The sequence below is a fragment of the Corvus hawaiiensis genome, chromosome 1 (genome assembly GCF_020740725.1).
Source record: "Corvus hawaiiensis isolate bCorHaw1 chromosome 1, bCorHaw1.pri.cur, whole genome shotgun sequence".
In the NCBI taxonomy this organism is placed as follows: Eukaryota; Metazoa; Chordata; class Aves; order Passeriformes; family Corvidae; genus Corvus; species Corvus hawaiiensis.
In genome coordinates, this window is record NC_063213.1 from 92,967,499 (window position 1) to 92,990,268 (window position 22,770).

At 58.0% G+C, this 22,770-nt stretch overlaps 2 protein-coding genes across 3 annotated transcripts in view; one reads left to right on the plus strand and one right to left on the minus strand.

Moving 5' to 3' along the window:
- On the plus strand, nucleotides 1-18,317 carry NMT1 (N-myristoyltransferase 1). The gene is made up of 12 exons (XM_048313577.1): nucleotides 1-326; nucleotides 6,386-6,500; nucleotides 7,717-7,861; nucleotides 10,023-10,141; nucleotides 10,646-10,737; nucleotides 11,327-11,443; nucleotides 12,190-12,360; nucleotides 12,716-12,824; nucleotides 13,819-13,989; nucleotides 14,234-14,401; nucleotides 14,813-14,950; nucleotides 16,723-18,317. The coding sequence occupies exons 1-12, from the start codon at nucleotides 97-99 to the stop codon at nucleotides 16,741-16,743; spliced, it is 1,596 nt and encodes a 531-aa protein (XP_048169534.1). The 5' UTR covers nucleotides 1-96; the 3' UTR covers nucleotides 16,744-18,317.
- The window catches only part of PLCD3 (phospholipase C delta 3), a 12,399-nt gene continuing 7,911 nt past the window's right edge, over nucleotides 18,283-22,770 (minus strand). For both annotated transcript variants that reach the window (XM_048313500.1, XM_048313510.1), the window contains 6 exons: nucleotides 22,498-22,657; nucleotides 21,596-21,712; nucleotides 21,362-21,510; nucleotides 20,357-20,492; nucleotides 19,003-19,152; nucleotides 18,283-18,922 (listed from right to left, as the gene is read on the minus strand). In XM_048313500.1, coding sequence (XP_048169457.1) covers nucleotides 18,834-18,922; nucleotides 19,003-19,152; nucleotides 20,357-20,492; nucleotides 21,362-21,510; nucleotides 21,596-21,712; nucleotides 22,498-22,657 — 801 coding nt within the window. In that variant the 3' untranslated portion in view covers nucleotides 18,283-18,833. The remainder of the gene's footprint in view (nucleotides 18,923-19,002; nucleotides 19,153-20,356; nucleotides 20,493-21,361; nucleotides 21,511-21,595; nucleotides 21,713-22,497; nucleotides 22,658-22,770) is intronic.

The following is a 22,770-nucleotide window of genomic DNA, read 5'->3' on the forward strand; positions in this document are numbered from 1 at the left end:
GTGAGGGGACCCTCCCGCCACCGGCGCCCCGCCCCTGGACACCCCCAGAGATCGACGGGAATCGTAGTCCCAGCCCCGGCGCAGCCCGGCCCCCGCATGCCCACGCAGACTACCACTCCCGGCATGCCCCGCGGCCCACCGCCCAATCGCGGCACGCTTTGTTGCGGGGGTGCGGCACGCGCGGAGGCCCCGTTCAAGATGGCGGACGACAGTGAGACAGCAGTGAGGCGGCCACCAGCGAGGCCTCCGCGGCCGGCGGCGGAGGAGAACGACCACGAGCATTGCAGCGACTGCGAGAACGAGGCGGAGCATGGCTCCAACCGGGGGTGAGTGGCGGCCGGGACCGCGTGCCGCGGCGGCGGCCGGGCCCATTGAGGCGAGGAGCGGCCGGGAAGTGCGAGGCGCCCCGCCCCCCGGGTGCGCTGATAGGTCGCTGGGCAGCATCCCGGGCAGCGATTGGTCGAGGCGCCCGTCAGTCTGGCGGGGGGGCGGTGCCCATTCACGCCCGCTGCGGGAGCGTGTCCGGAGCTCAGCGGGGCCGGGCGCGGCCGCGGCGTGGATGGGTGACGGCTGCGGGGCGGCCGGGACGGAGCCGCGAGCGCCTTTTCCGGGCAGAAATAAGCCCAGTGAGCAGCTCTTCGTGGCCTTGCGTTAGGGTGTTTCTCCCCACATTCTCTCTGCCCTCCCGCACGAGCCTCAGCCCATTCCTGGCATCTCCGTCGCCGCGGTGACACCCAGGGTGATGGCACGGTTGGATGCGTGATCCTGCTTTCCGGAGCATGTGGCATCCCCGTGCCCTGGAATAATCCCGGGCTTCTGTACACTCATCCCGTCGTTATCCTAAACGCAGCCCAGGGTTTTGCAAAGCTCTGCCTACATTGTCTCGTGGTTGGAGGAGCGCAGCCTCCAGGGGTATGGAATGGTGGAATAACAACAACAACAAGGCAGGGAGCGACCACAGGCAGCGAGGCACGTCCTTATCTCAGTAGGGAAGAGCTGGAATGCTTAACGTAGCACCCTCATTGCTCACTGCGTTAATTAATACGGTGCGGAGCTGCCTCCCCATGCCTGGGATTTGCGGGAGAGGCTTCATCCTCATTTCGTCTGGGAATGGAAATGGCAACGTGTGGCTTTCCAGAGGTTTCTGAAGGGTTTGCACTTTGTTCTTCCCGCACCTGAGCCTCACTGGGCTCCTCCTGCTCACCTGGTGCTACTTGCCCACCCCTGCAGAGCAGAGACCATGGGCTTGGAGAGCCCTTCTCCCTCTATCAGCAGCTTTCCATAGGCAATCCTGCCTGCCCAGGAACCGGAGCGAATAAAAGGTCACACAAGAAATATCACAGAGGCTTTTTTTATGACAGCACAGCTGCCCATTTATATTTTATTTGCCTCCCGGGTGTGGCACCGTGTCTCAGTTTAATCGGTTTAGCCGTGCTGGGGGAGATTTTTATTTTCTTTCCCTCTGACATGATTAGGTTTGTGGAAGCCAGAGCCGAGCAGAGGAGACGCGGTGCTCAATCACCACTGTTCCCTAGCCCAGCAGTTCCTCCTGCCCTTTGCCAGGAAAAGGCGTGTTTGGGAGCCCTCCTCAGATCCTGGCGTGGGCATCACTCTGGCCACCTCGAGGAGCTGGAATACCACAAGCACTGAGGACTATCCAGTAGGAAATAGTGTGGATATCTTGGGCAATAACACCAAAAGCCATAAGGAGCGTGAGGCAGGGAGGCTTTGGAGCTCTCTGGCAAGTTTCCTGTACCGCCAAAACCCAGCAGGGACCCACCAGGGAGAGACCAAGCAGTGGGAAAGAGGATGGTTTTCCTTCTGGATGCACAGTCATTAATTCTGTTGATTCCATACCATCTCATTACACTGGGGTGCGGGAGTGTTTCCGGTCACGCCAGTGACACTGTCCCCAAAAACAGGGCAGGGGAAGGGCTTTGAGCTGCCAGGGTTTGTAGAGCCACACTCAGAGCCCTGCCCGTGCCAGTTTGTGCTGGGAGTCACTGGATCTTGGCACTGAGGTTTAAAACATAAAAGTATTCCTGAGTGAAAGCAATACTTCCTTTCCTTTTAAGGACAGGAAAGAGGAATTGAGTTTCCTCAGCCTCAGTCATGTGTCAGCACTGGGAAGTGGCTGCACTGCTCTCTGCTGTGGCTATCCAAGTTGATTTTCCGAAGAAAATAATCCCACTTTGTTATTTTTCATATTTCCCTTTGTGTGGAGGGAGCTTCCACTGTGTCCCTGGTGGCTGGGGAGGGTTTATTCCCTGGTTCTGGAGAGGCAGGAACATTGCATGGGCTCAGCCTGGTGGGATTTGTCACCTCACAGGCATCGAGAGCAGCGGTGACACCAAGGATTGGAGCGTCCCAGTCCTGTGAAACGGTTCCATTGTTGTCAAAACCATCTGGGGAAGCTGTTGGAGACAGAAGGAGTTTGGGAGCGCCCTGTGGCACAGCTGGGTTGTTGCCTGATGGGGTGTGAGGGGGCAGAGGGGCTTTTCCAGAGGGGCAGCTGTCGATGCGGTGATCCCTGCCTGCAGTGAGCCACGAGAAGGTGTTCCTGGGACAAGCACTGAGCTCCCACATGTGGGATTCAGTTGTAGGTGTAGGGAGCACAGTGGTGGCACACTGGGCTCCAAGAGCTGAGCTTTGCCATCTGGAAATCCTCCCTCCCTCCCTCCCTGCCATGGCCCCTAACGAGATTACAGAGATTACAGCCTAAGCACCGTGCCTGATTAGCCCCCGGGTTGGCAGAAGGATTTTCCAGCACCTAAATACGGAGCAGGGATCTACTCCTGCTCATCTGACTCCTTTCAGCCTCCCAGCAGGCTGAGGGAACCGCCCAGGGCTGGAGTTGTTCCCCTTGTGCTTCCTCCCTCAAGTTTGGGAATACGGTGGGAACACCCATGGATCCAGGGGATAGATCAGTGGGTGCTGAGCACCAGTTTGTTGCTGGATGTGTCTGGTGTTTTTCAGCCTCTAGAGGGGCTGAGCTGGTGGAGCACAGTCAGTCTGAGCAGGTCTCACTCTGAACAAGCCCAGCCGCTGTCTTTAGGTGCTTCCAAAAATCAGTTTTCAAGATCACTCAGGTTATGGGGGTTGTATTCTGGGCAGTGGTTGGTGCTGGAGCCTTTGCTTTCAGCTCAAGGAGCTGCCTGGTAATGGAAAGGAGGGATTGTAGTGCTGTGAATGGCCATGATGTGGGGATGCCTTTCCCAGGAGTAGGGAAAAGTGTTTTCCTTAGCCAGAAAAGAGACCATGGTGATCCCACAGGGAATTGGGAGGTGTGTTTCACAGTGCAGCCAGGGCACCCTTGTCCAGCTACCTCACCTCTCAAAGCACCTCAGAATGCAAAGGGATATGGGAGGAAAAAGGCGTTAAGTGCAGCTGGGAAGGCCGTGGGCTGTTGGATGTGAGCTGGGCTGGCAGCTCACCCTTCCTGCTCCAGCCCTCTCGGCTTCGTGGGTCAGGCCAGCTGCAATAGTTGAGATTTTGGATGGTGGTGGCTTGTCCCAGGACACTGTTGGGGAATTGTCATTAATTTGGGGAATGTCTGAGAGGTGCAGTTACCCTGGAGAAAAAAGATATTTGCTTTCCTAAATAGATTTAAAATAGAAAATACCTGTAATTGTTGCTTCTCTGGGTGTAGCAAGTGGGAGCTTTGGGTTTTCCAGCATTTTCCTACGTGCTAGTGACTCCTCTGCTGGATTGGTTTTCATCTCCTGGCTGGAGCAGGGCCCTTCCCCAGGCCATGCCACCTGGAATACAAAATCTCATCCCACCTTCTGCCACCCTGATTTCTTCCAGGTCACGCCAGCTTTGCTCATAAATCAGGGAGGAATTTTCTCAGCGCTTTCACCTGTGAGCCTGGCGTGATTGGGCCAAGCTCATTAGCACCAAGCTGGGAGTTGGCAGCTCTGATTTATGAAGCAAAGCGATGCCGACAGAGTATGAGGGGAGCATTCTGTCTGTCACAACTGACACCTGCAGTATCCCAATGTGCAGGTGAGCTGGGAACACGTGTCCATCTCCTCTGGAAGGGGCAACTTCCAGCGCCAGCCCTTGGGGTATGCTCAAGAATTCTCCTGGTGCTGTCAGTTTGTGGTGTTAAAATTGATAGGAAACGGTTTGGATGTGTTTAATGCAGCTCCAAGGTGGCTTTGCTCATCCCAGGACTTCAGCATGGCCAGGATCTGCCCGTGCTCCTCCTCAGAGAGTTAAAAAAGCCATCACACATTTGTCACTAAAATCAATAGTGGTGTCAGCAGCCCTGTGCTGGGATTGCTGCTGCTGTCATGTCCAAGCAGCATCTCCCGGGTGGAGGCAAAGCCCTTTCCTGGCAGTGGGAGGGAAGGTGAGATTCCCTCCAGGGATGGTTCAGCAGCGTCGCAGGATGCTGCTCCTTGGAGCTGCTGCTCCTTGGAGCTGCTCCTCCTTGGAGCTGCTCGTTCTCAGAGCTGTGGCTTTGCTCCTGCTCCTCTCTCTGCTCTCCTTCATGTTCTTCTGGAGAAGAGGTGGGGGCTTCTCTTTACCTCCTTTTGTGGAGCAGCTCACCTTGAGCCAGTGCTTGTTCCCACGCCAGGAGTGCTTCCCATCTCCTGGTGTTCCACACAGGCTCTGCTGATAGATGGGAGTCCTTTTCCCCAGCATGTGCTGTCTGCAGAGTCTCTGCTGCTGTTCAGGTTTCATCCAGAGGAAAAGCTTCCCCAGCCCAGCAGCTCCATGTCCTGCAAACCATCCTTCTCTGCTCCCCAGGACAATGCAGCCCATCACGTTGGCTTTCTGTGCTACATCCACAGGCACCTCCCAGCTTCATCCCTCAAAAAACATTTCTCCATCCACTTTTCCCTAGTTTCATAACCTTCTTGCTGCTCAGCCCAGGGATTGCCTAGAATGGTTGGGTTGGAAGAGACCTGGAGGATCATCCACTTCCAACCCCCTGCCATGGGCAGGGACACCTTGCACTTGCATTTCTTCAAGCTCTGTTCTCCTCCCAGCCCCTCCTTGTTCTGGCCATGCTGAAATAAATAGTTGGATGCTGCTCCAACATATTTTCCAGCACGTTTCTTCTTTTTTTCCTGCTCCACCTTCTTCACCACTATCTTGTGTTTGGTAAAGACATTAAACTGCTCTGGGAGTGAGCAATGCTTTTGTGGGGAGATTCCAGGCCAGTGCCTCTGGGCAGGTCAGATCTGTGGGGTTGTCCCTTCTGTGAGAGTTGTTTTGGGGTGCAAGGAAGGGAACCTCTGTCATAGAGTACAAATGCACTGGCTGTATCCTGACCCCTCTTGGCAGCTCTGAGGGACAGGACAGAGCTGAGCCATGTCCTGGCACCCGCTGCCCCCAGCTTGCTTTGCAGGAGACCCCTCGTGTTGGCAGCTGGCAGAGCTCTCCTGGCCCTGTCCCTCCCTTTCACCTTTCGTCCCTCCTCTCAGACCTGCTCCAGCCTCTCCAGGATCGAATTTCCCCCTGAGCCCTGACCCCTTGGAGGCTGTGGCCTTGTTTGGAGGCTCCCTCCGAGCTTGGGGTGTCCCAGCTCCCCCACGCCTGTCCTGTGCCGCATCATCCCATGCAGGATCATGAGCTCATCATCATGAGATCCCATCTGCCATGCTGGGAGGAGGCATCTCTCCTGTGTTTTGGCATCAGGATGCTGCTGGAACAAAGGCCAGGCTCAGTGAGGGGTTTCATACCAGCAGCTGTTTGGGAATGGTCGTGATCTGGATGTCCAGGGCTGCCCTGCATCTGTGGAAGGAGGAGCTGTGCCCTGGTGTAGGTACTTCCCACCCTGCACTCCCGGAGATTTGCTCCTCAGTCTCAATTTTCCAGCTCCAGCATAACAATATAATAATTTTCCAATAAACAGCCTCGTCTCCGTAGAGCATCATCTCTGCAGGTGAGGTGACACTTGGCACAGTGTCCTTGGCCACCGACCTCTCTGTGGTGCCAGGACCTGCTGTGGGGCCTTATCCCTGGAGCTGGACCAGTGTTTGCTGCTTCCACATCTATCCTTGGGCTTGGAGAGGGGGAGAAAGCCAAAGCTGGGCATCCCACCACTCCACAGGGTGGATTTGGGCGTGGGTGGCAGAGTGGGGTGATGTGACAGTGGGGGTGTGATCTCTTGCAGCACAGGGCTCAGTCCTCACCTCTGAGCAAACCTGTGGGGTGGGAGGTGTGGGTGCTGGTCCCTTTTTGGGAGCTCACAGGGAGTTCTGTGCCGTGGGGTGGGTGCTTGGCTGCACCCTCCGTGCACGGAGTATTCCCCTTCCTGGAGACTTGGACTCAGCAGGGAGCCTGTATTTTCTTTAGAGTGCCTCAGAAACCAAACAAATGTTCTCCCAAAAGAAAACCCCAAGGCTCCAATGATGTTTCTTTTGTTCCCCAGGGGCCTGAGTCCAGCAAATGACAGCGGAGCCAAAAAGAAGAAAAAGAAACCCAAGCGGAAGAAAGAGAAAGGAGGAGGAGACCAGCCCGACCAGGCTCAGGACCAGCCGGTGAAGGTGACCGACCCCTTCCCGGAATTCCAGCCCCCCACAACAGCCAGCCCCATCCTGAACCACTCCAGTGCCACTTAGGGCAAGGAAAGAGTTCCCAGCCCTGGTTTTAGGCACTTGACTGCTCAAAAAACTTCAGATTTAGAGTGATTTCCCAGTCTGGCTCCATGTGTGGGAATTCCTGTTGGTGCAGAAGGTGTTTGCAGAGCACTCTGGGGATAATGCAGTCCTTGGCTGGATATCCCAGGCAGTTCCAGGGTCAGACTGGCGCCTCCACGTTATTGTTCCCAGACACCAGCTGCCTGTCACAGGCAGGAGCTGCCACCTGCCAGCTCCGAGTCCTGCCCGCAGCAGCACAGGGGTGACATCTGATGGTGTCGATTTTTTGCTTGATGATCACAGTAGCTGGGGAAAGCAGGGACTATCTTATTCCTCTGGGCTTTGCCTGATCCTCTCCAGCAGCCAGTGATTTGGGAAGCAGCATGGGACACACATGGCCCTCTTGTCCCCTCTGGTCCTGTGGCAGAGGACACACATCAGCAGAGGCTGTTTTCTGTCTGATGCTCAGTTCCCGTCCAAATATTTTGAATATTTTGTCCAACTGACTGTGCAGAGCTTTAAACTGGGGCTTTGCGTTTTTCAAACTAAATTCCTCAGGGATCAGAGAGGAGCTGGGGTTGGGAATTCAGTGCAGAGCCATCCACCCTGAGGAAGAGGAGGATGAAAGTGTCTTTCATCTTGACTCAACCTCTCTGCCTTGTCCCAGTCCGTGGTGTCCAGGGACTCCTCTGGAAGCTGCAGTTTGTGGGTACTGATTAGAGGGAGGAAGCTGAACAGTGAGAAAGAAAAGCCACTGAAGGAATCCCGAGTGCTGGGTGTGGGTAGATCCATCTGTCTCTGCAGGATGTCAGGTGGGGAGGTTTGCTCCTGGGGTTCACAGCACCCACTTAACTGAAGCTTAAAGCACTTTCAGAAAGTCCTTCCATCCCCTTTGTCCTAGGAGTGCCTAGAAACCAGGTCTGGGTGAGTGGCAGGTGGTTGATGAAAGGGTTCATCCATTCTGTCAAGGATTGAGGGTGGGAAGGGAGGTTCCTGCCTGCTCTCCCTTTCCTGGCAGCACCCACCCTGGATCAGCTCCAGGTTCCCCTAATGAGGAGCCCACATACAGACCTGGTGGCTCAGCTTACTCACTTTGCTTTCCACCCTCTTTTTCTGCCCTCAGGTGAACTCTTTACCCGCTGAGAGGATCCAGGAGATTCAAAAAGCCATCGAGCTCTTCTCTGTAGGTCAGGGCCCTGCCAAAACCATGGAGGAAGCCAGCAAGAGGAGCTACCAGTTCTGGGACACACAGCCAGTGCCCAAGCTAGGTATGTGCAGCCCCTCAACATCCTGTGGGCCCTGGGGGAGGCCTTGTGGTCCCCATGCTGCTCCAAGGAGCCTGGAGATGCTCATTTGTGGCCACCAAGTGAGTCCCTGCCTGGCCTGGGCTTCAAAGGCATCAAAACCACTTCTCCACCATTCAGCATCATGGGCTGAGTGGATGAGGAGGATCTGGAGAGCTGTGCAAGCACTTTGTGGAGTACAGAGGGACAAGGAACCACTTCTGACATCAGACCTGATGCCTCCTGCGTTTGTGCATTCCTTCATCCCGGTCCTTAGCCTTGGAGTTGGGTCTCCCCAGGCCCCTGTACCCAAGTTTCACGTGTGGTGTTGCCACATCCTATGGACTCAGAGCTGTCCAGCTCTCCCCTTCCTGGAGGCTGAAGTTTCCCAGACAGGGATCCTTGGTGGGGAAGGTGACTCGGGGTGAGTCGGGGCCAGATGGTGATGGGAGCAGCTCTGGGAAGCAGCTCCATGTGCTGAGCTGCCGCGTCCTTGGTTTGCTGGGCTCACATCCCTCTCTGGCACAAGCAGGAGCTGCAGCTGAGCCTGGAGAGGGGAAGCACAAACACCAAAGCATCTCTACCCCAAGCTGCCATGAGCATCTAAGGATAGGAAGCCCCATCTCTTGATCCCCTCTTTCCCCTGTGACCATCCCAGCAGTGCTTCCCAGCTCTAGTCCTTGTTCCAGCCCTTCCTCTTGCTCCTGGCAGCCTGTGGCAGTGATCTGCTGCTGACACCGTGGCAGGAGCTCTCAGAGCAGAAGTGACAGGAGAGCTGCCTGGCTGGAAGGTGCTCATTCCCAGGCTGATTGGGGTGCCTGGGATGAGAGACTTTAGTCTCTCCTCATCTCCATCCCCCAGAGCTCAGGGGAACTAGGGAATGAGACAAACCCACACTTTCTAGATTTATCCATAACTGGTCATGGCTTCAAATTTGCTGCTTTTCAGTATTTCCCCTCATGGGGTTGTGTCTCTTTGCTGGAGATGCAGTGTTTTGATTCCCATTCCATGATGTCCACACCACTCTGAAACCTTTTTGGGTTTCAAAAACTTTCCTGGGAGCAATAGTCTCAGCTTTAAGTTGGGAAAATCACAGTGAGATGGCACACATGGTCATGTGAGACAACAGAGCCTGGTCTTGCATTTGCCCTTTTTTCTGAGCATGCTGGACATGGGAAACATCATTTCTGCTTGGGAAAACCCTGGGGGAAGGGTGGAAGGTGTCTCCTGGGGAGTGGGAGGCACAAAGCAGCTCATTCCTCCCAACACCATGGTGGTGGCTGTGCCCTGGCTGTGCCTGGCTGTGCCTGGCTGCCAGCCACTCCCCGTGTCCCAGCGCTCCTCGTGGTGCTGGCAGGCTCTGGCACACAGCATTACGGATATGGGGCTATTTAGGGCTGGATAACAGAAGTGCTGTGGGATTTTTGGGGCCAGATCTCAGAGCAGTTCAGCACCTGTTCAAAACAGAGAGGGCGGCCAGGGGTGAGTGTTTCTGGAAGCTGCCTGGGGTGGGTGTGATGGGGGAAGTTTTTGCTCTGGGCTTTCATCATCTCCCCATTGCTTGGAAACCTTTTCAATGTCTTTTTAAGGGAATTCCTAATTAGCACAACTCACTTTTCTTGGCAGCACTGAAGTGATGCTGCTGGACCGACATCCCCGAGAAAGCCGGAGCTTGAGCCGACATCTCCTGGCTGAATCAGGGCCTTTAAGAGTCAGTGGTTTTACAACAAAAGTTGTGTTGTTCACTGCAGCTCTTCTTTAGACACAGTGGGCAGGAAACCCTGACACTTGCCAAGTGGCAGTGGCCAGAGCTGGCAGGGATCACCATCCCGTGAAGGGGCTCACGGGAAAGTGCTGGCCCAGGCTGGGATTGTGGGGAGGGGGAAAGATCAGGATCACGTGTGGAGCTGGAGGGTGTAGCTGTGGCTTGTGTTTGGTCACCCAATGGGCTCCACTGTTGCCCTGGAAGGAGTTTTGATTCCCTGCCCATTGTCATATCCCAAACTGGGTGGGTGAAGTGACAGTCCCTGTCTGCCACTCCAGGGGTGGGAGATGTGAGGCACGTTGCCCACCAGACTGAGGTGTTGGGGAGGCTTGGCCTCACACAGTAGAGAACTTCTTCACGGCTGCGTGCTCTGTCCTGCAGGAGAAGTGGTGAACACCCACGGTCCGGTGGAGCCGGACAAGGACAATATCCGCCAGGAGCCGTACACCCTGCCCCAGGGCTTCACCTGGGATGCCCTGGACCTGGGGGATAGAGGTGTGGTGAGTACAGGCAGCTCGGCACGCGCGTGTTGGGAGTGTCTCGGATAGCAGTTCAATGCTTGGACTATTGGAGATGGTTTTGGGGATGGAAATGTGTCCTTCACCACAGCAGGCAACTCTCTGGCTCTGTCACACCATCTCCTTGGGCTTGGATGGGTCTGATTCCCTCCACTGCAGTTCCCTTTTACCCATCCCAGATTGGCCAGCTTGGCCTCGTTTCTTCAAGGGGCTGTACAGATGCCTGAAGCCAGGAGCTTTCCCTTAGGAAGACCCTTTAGAGCATGACCCACCTCCCTGGGAAATGACACAGGGCTTACCCGTGTCCTGCTGCTGCCCCTGCTCTGTGTGGCACTGGTCCAGGAGCAGGGGGATGTGCCAGGAGCAGGGACATGGCTGCACATGGTGCCCCAGTGCTGTGGCCACACACGAAGTGTTCAGGGTCCTGTCTGGGGGCAGGTGATGGCTGAGTAACCTCCTTAACCCCCGTGCTCTGTGCTGCTGCAGCTGAAGGAGCTCTACACGCTGCTCAACGAGAACTACGTGGAGGACGATGACAACATGTTCCGGTTCGATTATTCGCCCGAGTTCCTGCTGTGGTGAGTGGCACCAGCAGTGCAGAGCAGAGGGTGTGGGATGCTGACAAGCCTGATCCCGGTGACAGGGCTGCAGCTGCCTTTGCTTATCCCATCTCCCTTCCTCCTGAAACGTCCCTTCCCCATCTGTCACTGTGTACAGGGACACAGTGAGAGGGGCTGTCATCCAGCCCTGCCTGCCTCGGGCTCCTTCGAGATCTGGGAGCTTAAAAGTGGACTTTTTTCCTCTTTGGTTTGATCCCTCAAGTGTTTGAAAATCCCAGTAGCTGAGGAATTCCTCAGTGCCCTGGAGCTGTGGGATGAAGGCAGCTGGCAGCAATTACCCTTGGAGTCCTATTGCAGCAGAGCTGCTGTTTCTTCAGGGTGTTCCTGAATCGAGGAACAGGGACTTCCTCCTGTGTCCCTAGTGAGGACTGGCCGTGGGGTGCAGGAATTGCCCCAGATCCCAACAGTCCTTGTCACATCACTGTCACCCTCTCATCCTCTTGCTGCGAGCAGGACACAGGGAGTCCCAGGGCAGGGTGGGAGGCAGGAGCAGGTACACCAGGGACCTTGGATGGGAGGTGACTGCTGAGGTGTGTCCCCTCCCCAGGGCACTGCGTCCTCCAGGCTGGCTGCCCCAGTGGCACTGTGGGGTCCGAGTGGTCTCCAGCAAGAAGCTGGTGGGATTTATCAGCGCGATTCCAGCCACCATCCACATCTATGACACGTGAGTGCTGCTCTGCTGCGTTTCTCACCCTGCCCCTTGCTGACACCTGGGGCTTTCTGGGAGTGCTGAGGGGGTCTGGCTACATTGTCTTCCCCAGCCCACAGCCAGACCTGCACCCTTCAGCTTTGGAGATGTTTTGCTGCTTGGAGGGGAAGATGGGGGATATTTAAGATCGGCAGGGAGGTTCTGGGCAGGAACATCTTGTAGTTAACTACTGTGAAGGATGTTTTCCTCAATGAGTTAGGTTAACTTAGAGCTCTGGCTTACAGAAATCATCCAGGGCTAGATGGAGATGGAGGATCATAGAATATCCTGAGCTGGAAGGGATCTCCAAGGATCATCCAGTCCAACTTCTAGCCCTGCACAGGGCAGCCTAACAATCCCACCCAGTGCCTGAGAGTGTTGTCCAAACTCTCCTGGAGCTCTGGCAGCCTTGAGGCTTTGACCATTCCCTGGGGAGCCTCTTCCCAGGAGATTCCCTGAGTGCCCAGCCACTCTCTGGGGGAAGAACCTTTCCCTAATGTGCAACCTGACCCTGCCCTGACACAGATTCAGACCATTTTCTGTGGGAATCCCGGGGTAACAGCTTAAGGGAGGGTTCTCCAAACCCAGCCCCTGCCCCTTCCCTGAGGCCTTGATTCCTCATTCCCTTGAGAGGGTTTGGAGGTAGCTTGCCCGGGGCGTTGGTCTGATCCTCCCAGGTCAGGACAGTCAAGCCTCATGCTCTGCATTGTTTCTTGCCCAAGAGAGAAGAAGATGGTGGAGATAAACTTCCTGTGTGTCCACAAAAAGCTGCGCTCGAAACGGGTGGCTCCGGTTCTGATCCGTGAGATCACGAGGAGGGTGCATCTGGAGGGGATCTTCCAGGCTGTTTACACTGCGGGAGTGGTGCTGCCAAAGCCTGTGGGGACTTGCAGGTGAGTGTCTGTGGCTCTCCCAAGATTTCTGTGTGCAGACCTTCCCTTCCGGAGGTCCCCTGTGTGGCCAGTAGTGTGTGTGGGATTCCCCGGGACAGGAAAGAGTGATCCCAGCCCAGGTTTCTCCTCCCACGCTGTCCTTCCAGGATTAAGTGCAGTGGCTTTGCTAAAGCTGCTCATGTAACACAGGAGAGGAGGCTTTGGCAGCACAAGCACTTCAGAACCGTGTTTCTCTCTGTGGGGAGCTGCTGGCCTGATGTTCTCACTTGCCCTCGCGGCAGCCATGGGAACCTCGTGCCCCGCGGCCGCCCCGCTGCCCCAGAACGAGTCTCCCACTGCCAGTGTGTTTCTGCAGGTATTGGCACCGCTCCCTGAATCCTCGGAAACTCATCGAGGTCAAATTTTCCCACCTGAGCAGGAACATGACTATGCAACGTACCACGAAGCTTTACCGGCTGCCCGAGGTGGGTGCCAGCCGGGAGCAGAGCTCAGGGGTTGCTCCTTGCTGGGCAGGGGGAGAGGCACAAACATCCTGGTCGAGGTCACGTCCTCTGCCTGGAGAGCCAGGGTTTGTTCCATGTAGTAAATGACTCTGTCAAGCAGTTGTGCTTTATTTAATCTTTATGTATTTTTGCTTGGGTACCTGCATTTTAAGGGCAAATTCTTGCAGTTAGAGGACCCTGTGAGCTTTTGTTTGCTGGTGAGTCACAGCCTGTCATCCTGGTTAAACAAGCAGGCAGATGTGACAGCCTTCATCTGTCCAAACACAGCCTCGGTGTGACCTTGGATTGGATTAGTCCCTCATTCTTCAGTCACACTGATCAGTTCTGGCACTGCAGTTGTCCTGCTGGGGAAGTTCCCCAGCTGGAGATGGAAGAGAAAAAAACAAACAATGCATTAAAATTGCCACCACCTTCCCCGACCTTGTTGGCTCCTTTCAGTCAGCCAGAGCTGCCCCTTGGGGTGGAAAGTGCTGCTTTCATGCTGGGCAGCTCCCAGCTCCTGCCTCCCACAGCCACACAGGCAGCAGTTGCTGGGCTGGAGCTACTGGTTTTTGCACAGAAACTCAGCCCTAAAACGGATCTGGGCTTGCTGAGCCATCCCAACCCTAGATTAGTAGTTGAGGCCAACTGGGAGTAACACCTTGTGGAGCCTGGGACACATCTCCCAGCCCGTGCCCGCTGTGGGGGGGAACAGGAACCTGGAGGGAAGCAGAGAGTTTGTGTCATTAGTGGGACCTGACCTGGTGCTTGGGGATTTGGGACATGCTGTGCTCTCTGTGATCTTTGCCATCGGTGTCACGGCCAATCACATCCATCCTTTGCTGGGCACGCAGGGCTGGGGGGCTGAAAATGGGCTGATCTAAGCAGAGAGCGTCTCTGTGCTGCTTGCTGGAGAGCCCTTGGGTGATGAAAACCACTGTGCAAGCAACGAAACAACTTGTCCCACTTTCTGTAGACTCCCAAGACTCCCGGCTTGCGGCCCATGGAGCACAAGGACATCTCTGCTGTGCACAAGCTCTTGACCGAGTACCTGAAGCAGTTCCACCTGACCCCTGTGATGAGCCGAGAGGAGGTGGAGCACTGGTTCTTACCTCAGGAGAACATCATCGACACCTTTGTGGTAGAGGTGAGGGGCAGGAGCAGGATGGGAGGGGTGTTTTCCTGCACTTTTGTCTCCACTGGAGCTGTGGGAGTGATCAGGAAGGGGCTCCATGCCCCTCCGGGATGGGAGTTTGCTGGAGGATGGTGCCTCCATCCTGAGATACCCTGAGTCTCCCTGCACCCATCACTCCAACTGGCAGAGCCCCTCTAAGGCTCTGGCCAGGCTTTATGCCAGCCTGACATGTTGTGATGTCCCTTCTGCCTTCCAGAGTGCCCCGGGAGAGGTGACAGACTTCCTGAGCTTCTACACGCTGCCCTCCACCATCATGAACCACCCGACTCACAAGAGCCTGAAAGCTGCTTATTCCTTCTACAATGTTCACACCAAGACGCCTCTCATCGACCTCATGAGTGACGCGCTCATCCTCGCCAAGTCGGTGAGGGATGGCAGGGATGTGCTGGCACCGTGGGACACTGGGCAGCTCACCAGGAGCTCACCAGGAAACTCACTGGGCAGCTTGCTGCAGGCTCGCCACCCTTGGGTTTGTGGGAAGGGCTTGTTCCCAGGGCTGTAGCAATCCAAATCCTAAAGGATCTGCCACCCAGGAGAGGGATGCAGAGGTGCTCTGAACCGTGCAGCTCATGGTGGGCTGAGCTCAGGGTGTTACTCATGTCCTACAGCAAACAGTCCTGTAGTAGCTGGTTTGAGGCTGGGGACACCAAGGCTGAGCTCTTCCCTTTTTCTGGGGTTCAAAGCTGGGCAGGAGAGGGGGCCAGGCTGCTCACAGGTGGGAGAAGCTCCCCAGCACAAAAGCAGGAACTGATGGCTTCATGTATTCCCTGTGCAGAAAGGATTTGACGTCTTCAATGCACTGGATCTCATGGAAAACAAAACCTTCCTGGAGAAGCTGAAGTTTGGGATCGGGGACGGGAACCTGCAGTATTACCTGTACAATTGGAAGTGTCCCAGCATGGCACCAGAGAAGGTCAGTGCTGTGAGGAGGGGTCTCATCCCCATAGCCCTGGGGACATGAGTTTGGTGTCACCCACACCTTGGCATTCCCAGCCCAGCCGGTGCCCTCGCAGTGTCACACACGGTGATGGGTGAATCCAGTGTCAGCTCCCTGTGCCATCCCCCTGTGCCTGCACAGAGCATGTGTCCCTGGGGAAAATCCTTCCACGCTCATCTTCCAAAGCTAATTTTATTCCTGGACTAGTGCAGGTTCAGTCCTTCCCCTCACACCAACCTCTTCTCTCTGAGGAAGGAGGCCAGGCACAGAGGAGACAGCAGAAGGATGTGACACCGGGGGTTGTGACAATTGCCTGTGATCGCACACAGGACTCGGCTGTCACTGCACAGCCCTGGGTGCCAGTGTGTCCTGGTGGGGTGGGAGAAGCAGCCACCCCTCTGGGGAGAACAGACAGGCTGGAGCAGGACCTGTGACAAAGGAGCTCTGCCACCACATGCAGGGGGCTGAGCCACGGGATCCCAGGATGTCATTTGTCCCCAGGGCCAGCAGCCTGGAGGGCCAGCAGCCTGGAGGGCCAGCAGCCTGTTCCCCACTGACCTGCTCCCAGAGCTGTGCTGCAGCCCGCTCTGCCTGCCCTGGGCCATTCTGAGGCAGCACCTGCTTGCTACTGTCCCTCCACCCCAAAGACGTGATTCAGCGTCTCTCCAGTCCACAGTCACCTTGCAGAGGATGGTGCTTGAGAACCAGAATCTGCCCAGCTACATCACAGCTAATTAATGCCTTAACAGCTAATTAATGCCTTGATGGCAGTCACAGGGCTTTGATTCCCTGGTGTGAAGCCAGGTCTGTCTCTGGGCACAAGCCTATGTGCCCTAAAACAGCTTCACTCACTTGCTGAGCTTCCTAGGATGCCCCGGGAGGTCCCCAGGAGGTGTCAGCAATCCCTGGGAGCACTGGTGGGTGGGAGAGCCTGATGCTGGGAATGCTTCCTGTGGTGGGGCTGCCTCTGGGTCCACTGGGTCAGAGCGCATGACCAGCCACCAGCACATCCTGGAGAGTTCACAGCAGTGCCAGCTGCCTGTGCAGGGACATGTCCAGGACCAGGCTCTTGGGAAGCAGCTTCTCCCAAGTCACAAAATGGTTTGGGTTGGAGGGGACCTTAAAAGAGTACCTTGTTCCACCCCTGTCACAGGCAGCAACACCTTCCACTGTCCCAGGTGGTTCCAAGCCCCGTCCAACCTGGCCTTAGACACTGCCAGGGATCCAGGGGCAGCCACAGCTGCTCTGGGCATCCTGTGCCAGGGCCTGCCCACCCTCCCAGGGAGGAATTCCTTCCCAATATCCCATCTGGCAGTGAGAAGCCATTGCCCCTTGTCCTGTCACTCCAGGCCCTTGTCCAAAGTCCCTCTTGGAGCCCCTTTAGGCACTGGAAGGGGCTCTGAGGCCTCCCTGCAGCCTTCTCCAGGCTGAACAACCCCAGCTCATAGGAGAGGTGTTCCATCCCTCTACTCATAATGAGCTCAGAAACATCTTTGGCTCATGAATCAAGGCTGTCTCATAACCTGATGGGGTTTGTCACACCCCAAGCATTGGTCACCTCCCCAGATCAGAGCTGGGCAGGGCCCATGTGCCCATTCAGCCACAAACCCAGGGCTTTGCTGCTCTCAAATATCCCAAAACCAGTGGGGAAACCCACACAGACAGCACTGAGCCCTCCCAGCTGCATCCACGCGGAGCTGGGATCGGGGCAGAGGACACGTCCTGACTCCCATTTCCATTGCTCCCAGGTCGGATTGGTGCTGCAGTAAGGGAGCCCTTGCCAGGAGAGCGTGGAGGAGCCGGGCCTGCCGAGGTGCTGCCCTCATCCATTCTGCCAAAGCTGGACCCGCGCCGGGAGAGGGGGACTGGAGCCGCCGCCCCCGCTGCCGTCAGCCGTCTCCTTGTTTGGTTTAATTGCATCCTCGTAAAGACATGATCAAGGGAATGTAACTGCTGAAACTAGATCATGATTGGCATATAATGGATTTCACGGGTGAATAATAAAAGTATATATTATATATATTTTAAATCTTTCCTGTTCCCAACTGCCATGAGTTGCATTCGGCTGCTGAAGGTCACCACTGGGCCGCTGGACCGGGACTTTTCTGCATGGGGACAGCTGAGGCTGATGCTGCGGCGCCGGCGTGCTGGAGCACTGGGACGTGGTGGCCAGTGGCCAAACCCTCCCACCTGCCCCGAGAGTGCGTCGGGCTCTCCCCTGCTCGGCTCTTTGCCCCCGGTTTGCTCCTGACTCCGTTAAACAGGGCCCCTCCCCGCGGGCTCGGGAGCACGTCGAGATTTCTTTCCAAGGGCTATTTGTGCAAGCGATGCCTTGTCCCATCTCCTGCCCAGCCACGGAGACTCCAACCCTTCCTGCTCAACGGGGCGAGTGCTGAACCGAGGAGCAGCAGCGCCCAAAGATCCGGGGGGCATTCGGCTCCGGAGCGTGTCTGGCACACCCCGCTCTGCTGGGACTCCTGGGGCTCCTTCCCCTCAGCCTCCCCCGTGGGGCTGCGGGCACCGGCAGATGCTCCATTGCCCCTGCCACACTTCCAGCCTCTCTGCTCAGCTGCTTTTCTCTGGAAGCATGGAAATACGGATACAGCATCACCCCGGAGCTTCAGCCTCCCCACCCACCCCGGTGCCTCCACCACCAGCTCCCGCTGTCACCTCGTGCCGTGGGATCCGCCGAGATAAAGGAAACGTTTTCATGGAAAACCTTCATCCCATCGAGATCTTTTGGGAAAGGAGTGCCCGGACAGCCTCCTGCCATGCCATGAACCTTGTCCACCCAGAGCTCCGAGATTCTCCTGCCTGCCCAGCCAAAGGTTTCCAAAGCTGCACACCAAGGCCAAGACCCCGTCTATGCACTCCCACGCCTCCCTGTCCCTGCGTGTCCCTGTCACACCCCACGGCACCAAGGACCCTGAGAGCCTGTGCCCACCCCAGCCTGGACCTGTGGGGCCTCGGTGGGGACCAGGAGCCCATCACATCCCCCCTGGCAGTGCCATCACATCCCCCCCTGCTTGGGGTCCTGTGTCACCTATGCAAGTACCTCTGTGTCCCCTCCTGTGTCCCTGCTGTCCTGGGCTAGGGAAGGCTGGGTGCGGGTGGGGGACACCCAGTGGGATCCTTCCCCTGTCCCCATGGCAGGTTTGAGGGCTGCTCCAATGAATCCCCCCAGCTTCCATGGGTGCAGCACCCATGGGTGCTTGGCAGCTCCCCAGGGCACCACTGGTTTGGGGGTGAGTTCAGCCCTGATCCACCCACGATGGGCCCTGGGGCGTGACAGGGACACTGGGACAGGCTCTGTTAAAATAAAACCTTTATTCGACTGGCTTGATCCCAGGGTGTAAATCTGTGACTGTTGCTGGTACCAGGGCAGAGGTCGGGAATGTGTCCCCACCCGGGCACAATGGAGTGTGTGGGGTGGCAGGGTCCCCTCAGGGACTCCATGGCGATGGCACCGTCCTTGCACCCCAAGAGAGGGGCTGAGATCAAGCATGGCCAGGACTGGTGACATTTGGGGGTTGCTGTCACCCATGTCACCCCTGTGGGGCTGTGCTGGGCTGTCATTGGGCCAATGAACCCATCCTGGTTGTCACAGCATCTCTGTCCCCTCAAGGAGGGGAGGAGCAGGGCACCAGCAGATTGGGTGGCACTGGGGAACAGGGAGGGGAGCCCCCACCCCTTTGGGTCCTCCCAGCCCTGCTGTCAGCACAGACAGGTGAGGGGTGTCCCCAGACTGTCCCCACGCAGCGTGCCCATCCATGGAGGAGCCTGTTGTCCCCTGCACGGAGACACGATGTCCCTCCCATGGGCACCTTGGGGACACGAGGATGTCCCTCCTGTGGGCACCTCACAGGCTCTTGCATCGAACGTGCACAAAGAGCGTGGCGGGGGACAGGGACGCGCCGTCCTTGGAGAGCAGGTGGATGTGGCGGTACCCTGGGGACAGAGGGGGGCTCAGCGGGTGGCAGGGGGCTGTCCCCGTCCCCGGAGGGCAGCGGGGTGGCACCCGCACCCACCTTGGCGCATGCTGGGCAGCGGCAGCGTGAACTGCCCCACGAAGTCGTTGCAGGAGGTGCTGTCGTAGTCCTCCACCACGAAGCGCACCAGCGCCAGCTCGGGCACCCGCACCTGGAACCGCAGCGTCTCCTCCCAGCGCGGGTTGAAACCTGCGGCACCGGCGGGGGGTGGGTGCGGCCACCGGGACCAGCACCCGCCCTGCGGGGACCAGGGACCCTCCGTACTGCTACTGGGGCCAGCACCACCCTGCGGGGACCAGGGACCCTCCGTACTGCTACTGGGGCCAGCACCACCCTGCGGGGACCAGGGACCCTCCGTACTGCTACTGGGGCTACCACCACCCTGCGGGGACCCCCCCGTGCTGATGCTGGGGCAGTGCCCCACCCTGCAGGGACCGGCGTGGTCCCCAGTGCTGCCACCAGGGATACTGGGGCCACCAGGGCCACCCAGTGCCCCGCAGGGCCCAGCAGGACCCCCCTGTGCACTGCCCCTGCCCTGGCTGAGCTGCTGTCCTGCACTGGGGGATGTGGGGGCTGGGGCAGGCTGGGGGAGTGGGGGTGATACTGGGGCCACAATGGGGTGTGCTGGGGAAAAGGGGGTCATACTGGAGCTGTGGTGGAGTATACTGGGGGAATGGGGGTCACAGTAGGGGAACAGGAGACATGCTGGGGCCACAATGGGGTGTGCTGGGGAAAAGGGGTCCTACTGTGCCTGCAGTGGGGTGTAGTGGGGGAACAGGGGTCATACTGGGGGAATAGGGGTCATACTGGAGCCATGATGGGGTATACTGGGGGAAATGGGACCATATTGGTGCTGGACTGGGCTATACTGGGAGAATGGGGGTTGTACAGTGACTGTGGTGGAGTATACTGGAGGGATGGGATCATACTGGGACTCTGATGGGATATACTGGAGGAATGGCGGTTACACTGGGGTTGGGCTGGGCTATACTGGGAGAACGGGAGTAACACTGGGGCCATGGCGGGGTAAGCTGGGGGAACGGGGGTCATACTGGGGCTGTGGATACTTGGGAGGGTGGGCATCACACTGGGCTTGGGCTGGGTATACTGGAGGCCATAAGGGAGCAGCACCGGGAAGGACTGGGACATGATGGACCCTGCCACTGGTGGGGATCAGGCAGTGCTGGGGAGGGGGCATTGGGTGCACAGAGGGCACTGGGGTGTCCTGGGCACTGGTTCAGCTGGCAGTGAGTGCTGGGTCTGGGTACCCAAGGGACTGTCCCTCACGGGGATCAGGGTGCCCTGGAGTGTCCCCATGGGTCCAGGTGCCCAGGGGTGTCCCCAGGGGTGTCCCCAGGGGTGTCCCCAGGGGTGCCCAGGTGCCAGCACTCACCGTTGTTGAGCTTGTGGTGGGTTTGTTGCTTGGCACAGTCGGCCGGGATCCCGTGGATCTCCACACGCACAAAGGGATCCACGATGGAGCTGCCCTTGTCCCTGTTCAGCTTGGGCAGCTGCTGTGCTGTGATCACCTGTGGCACAGGGAGCTGGGGACCAGGGGATGGGGACCACGGGGCCCAGGGGGACCTGGGTGTGGGGAAAGGACTGGTGCCCCCAGGAGAAGGGATGTGGGTGGCACTTGGCTGGGGCTGGGTACACGGTGAAAGGGAGGGAGGTGGCTGATGCCACCCAGTGGCTGACACCAGCTGGATTTGGGGGACAGGGTTGGTGTCACCCAGAAGTGTCATGGGTGACACACAGTCAGGAGCATGGATGGGGTGAGGAGGAGGGAGGGGGCTGGTGCCATCCAGGAGAAGGGACGTAGGTGGCACATGGCTGGGTGTGGGGACAGGGCTGGTGTCCCCAGAAGGCAGCAGGTGGCACTCAGCCAGGAGTGGGGATGGGGTGAAGAGGAGGGAGGTAGTTGGTACCAGCCAGGAGAAGGAACATGAGTGGCATGTCCCTGGGTCCCCACAAGAAGGGATGCGGGTGCCACTTGGCTGGGATTGGGGACGGGGCGGGGAGGAGGGAGGTGGCTGATGTCATCTCAGAGAAGGGACATGGCTGATACCAGGTGGATTTGGGGACAGGGTTGGTGTCACCCAGGAGTAGAGACATGGGTGGTACCCAGGCAGATGTGAGGGGAGGTCAGTGTCCCCAGCAAAAGAGAGGTTGGTGGCACCCAGGAGAAGGTGTGTGAGTGGCACCGGGCTGGACATGGGCTTGGCATCAATCACCCTGAGGGGACATGGGTGGCACCTGGCTGGGAGTGGGGCTGGTGTCACCTGGGGAAAGATGGGAGTGGCACCTGGCCGGGCATTGGAATGTCATAGTTGTGACCCAGCAGGGACGTGGGTGGCACCCAGCCGGGCATGGGGGCAGGCCCGTGGGCTGTCCTCACCCTGATGTGCAGCGCCAGGCGCCGGGACCCCTCTCCGGGGGGGCTGCGCAGGCAGAGGGGCTTCAGGACGTAACCACAGCGCCCGTTGGGCAGGAAGCGCCCGGTGTTCAGGTCCATCTCATACCCCGGCGTCTGGAAGTTGAGGGCCACTGTGGGGGCAGCGGGACGGGGTGTCAGGGTGGGTGCTGGCTCTGGGGGTGGGTGCCAGGCCATGGGGGGCTCTGGGGGTCTCACCCAGCTGGCAGCCAGCGTTCCACATCTCCTGGGGGTTGTAGTTGGCGGAGTTCATCTTGAGCCCCAGCGGGTACACGCGGCTGAGCTGGCGGGCGTTGTACCGGACCAGCGCCGGGCCTGGGTGGGGGACACGGCTCAGAGGGGCCACTGCACCCTCGGGTGCTGCTGGGGGGCCCAGGGACATGGACAGAGCCTGCCCAGCTGGGTGGACCCTGAGCCTGAAATGTGACCCAGGCCCTGAAACCAGACCCTGGGGTTCAGACCCCAACCCTGGACCTTGAGCTTGGACCCCTGACCCCAAACCTCTGACCCTGGATCCTGACCTTGACCCCACACCTTGACTTTAGACCCCTGACCCTGGACCTTGACCATGGAACCCAGACCCTGACCCCAGATTTTGACTCTGATCCCTGGACCTCAGACTCCAAAACTCCCAAGCTTATGCCCCGACCCAGATCCTAATTCCAGTCCTTGACCCCAGACATTGACCCTGGCCCCAGACACTGATCCTGGACCCCAGACCCTGAACACTGACTCAGATGTTAATCTCAGGCCCTGACCTCAGATTCTGACCCTTACCCCCAGTCCTAGACCTTGACCCCAGACCTCAGTCCCTGGACTCTGACCCAGACCTTATTCCCAGCCCCGGCCCTGGACCCAGATGCCACATCCTAAACCGTGGTCCCAGACCTTGGTCCTGGTCGTGTGACCCCAGCCCTGGCCTCTGGCCCCAGACCCTGCCAGCAGAGCCCAGCGTCCCCCATCCAGGGCTGCCCTGACCACCACCCATGGAGCCACCCCAGAGACAGAGCCCACCATTCTCAGCCCCTCCTGCATCCCAGTGTCATCAGGAGCATGGAGCCACCCTGTCCCCATCCCTGTCCCCATCTGGTGGCCCTCACCCGCCTCCTTGATGAGCTTGCGTGCCTTCCTCTCGCTGAAGGAGGACATCTGGCAGGGCTGGGGGTGGCGCAGGGCCTGGGCCAGCCCGGGGAAGGGGACAGCCTGGCAGTACACCACCAACGCCGACAGCTCCGGGGACACCTGCGACGTGTCCTTGGCCTGTGGGAGCCACCGTGGCATCAGGGACACCCTGGCCCCAGTGGCCACCTGCCTGCCCGAGGGTCTACAGACCCCCCTCCCCTGCTAGTGCTGAGTGCTGAGACCCCCAAGGC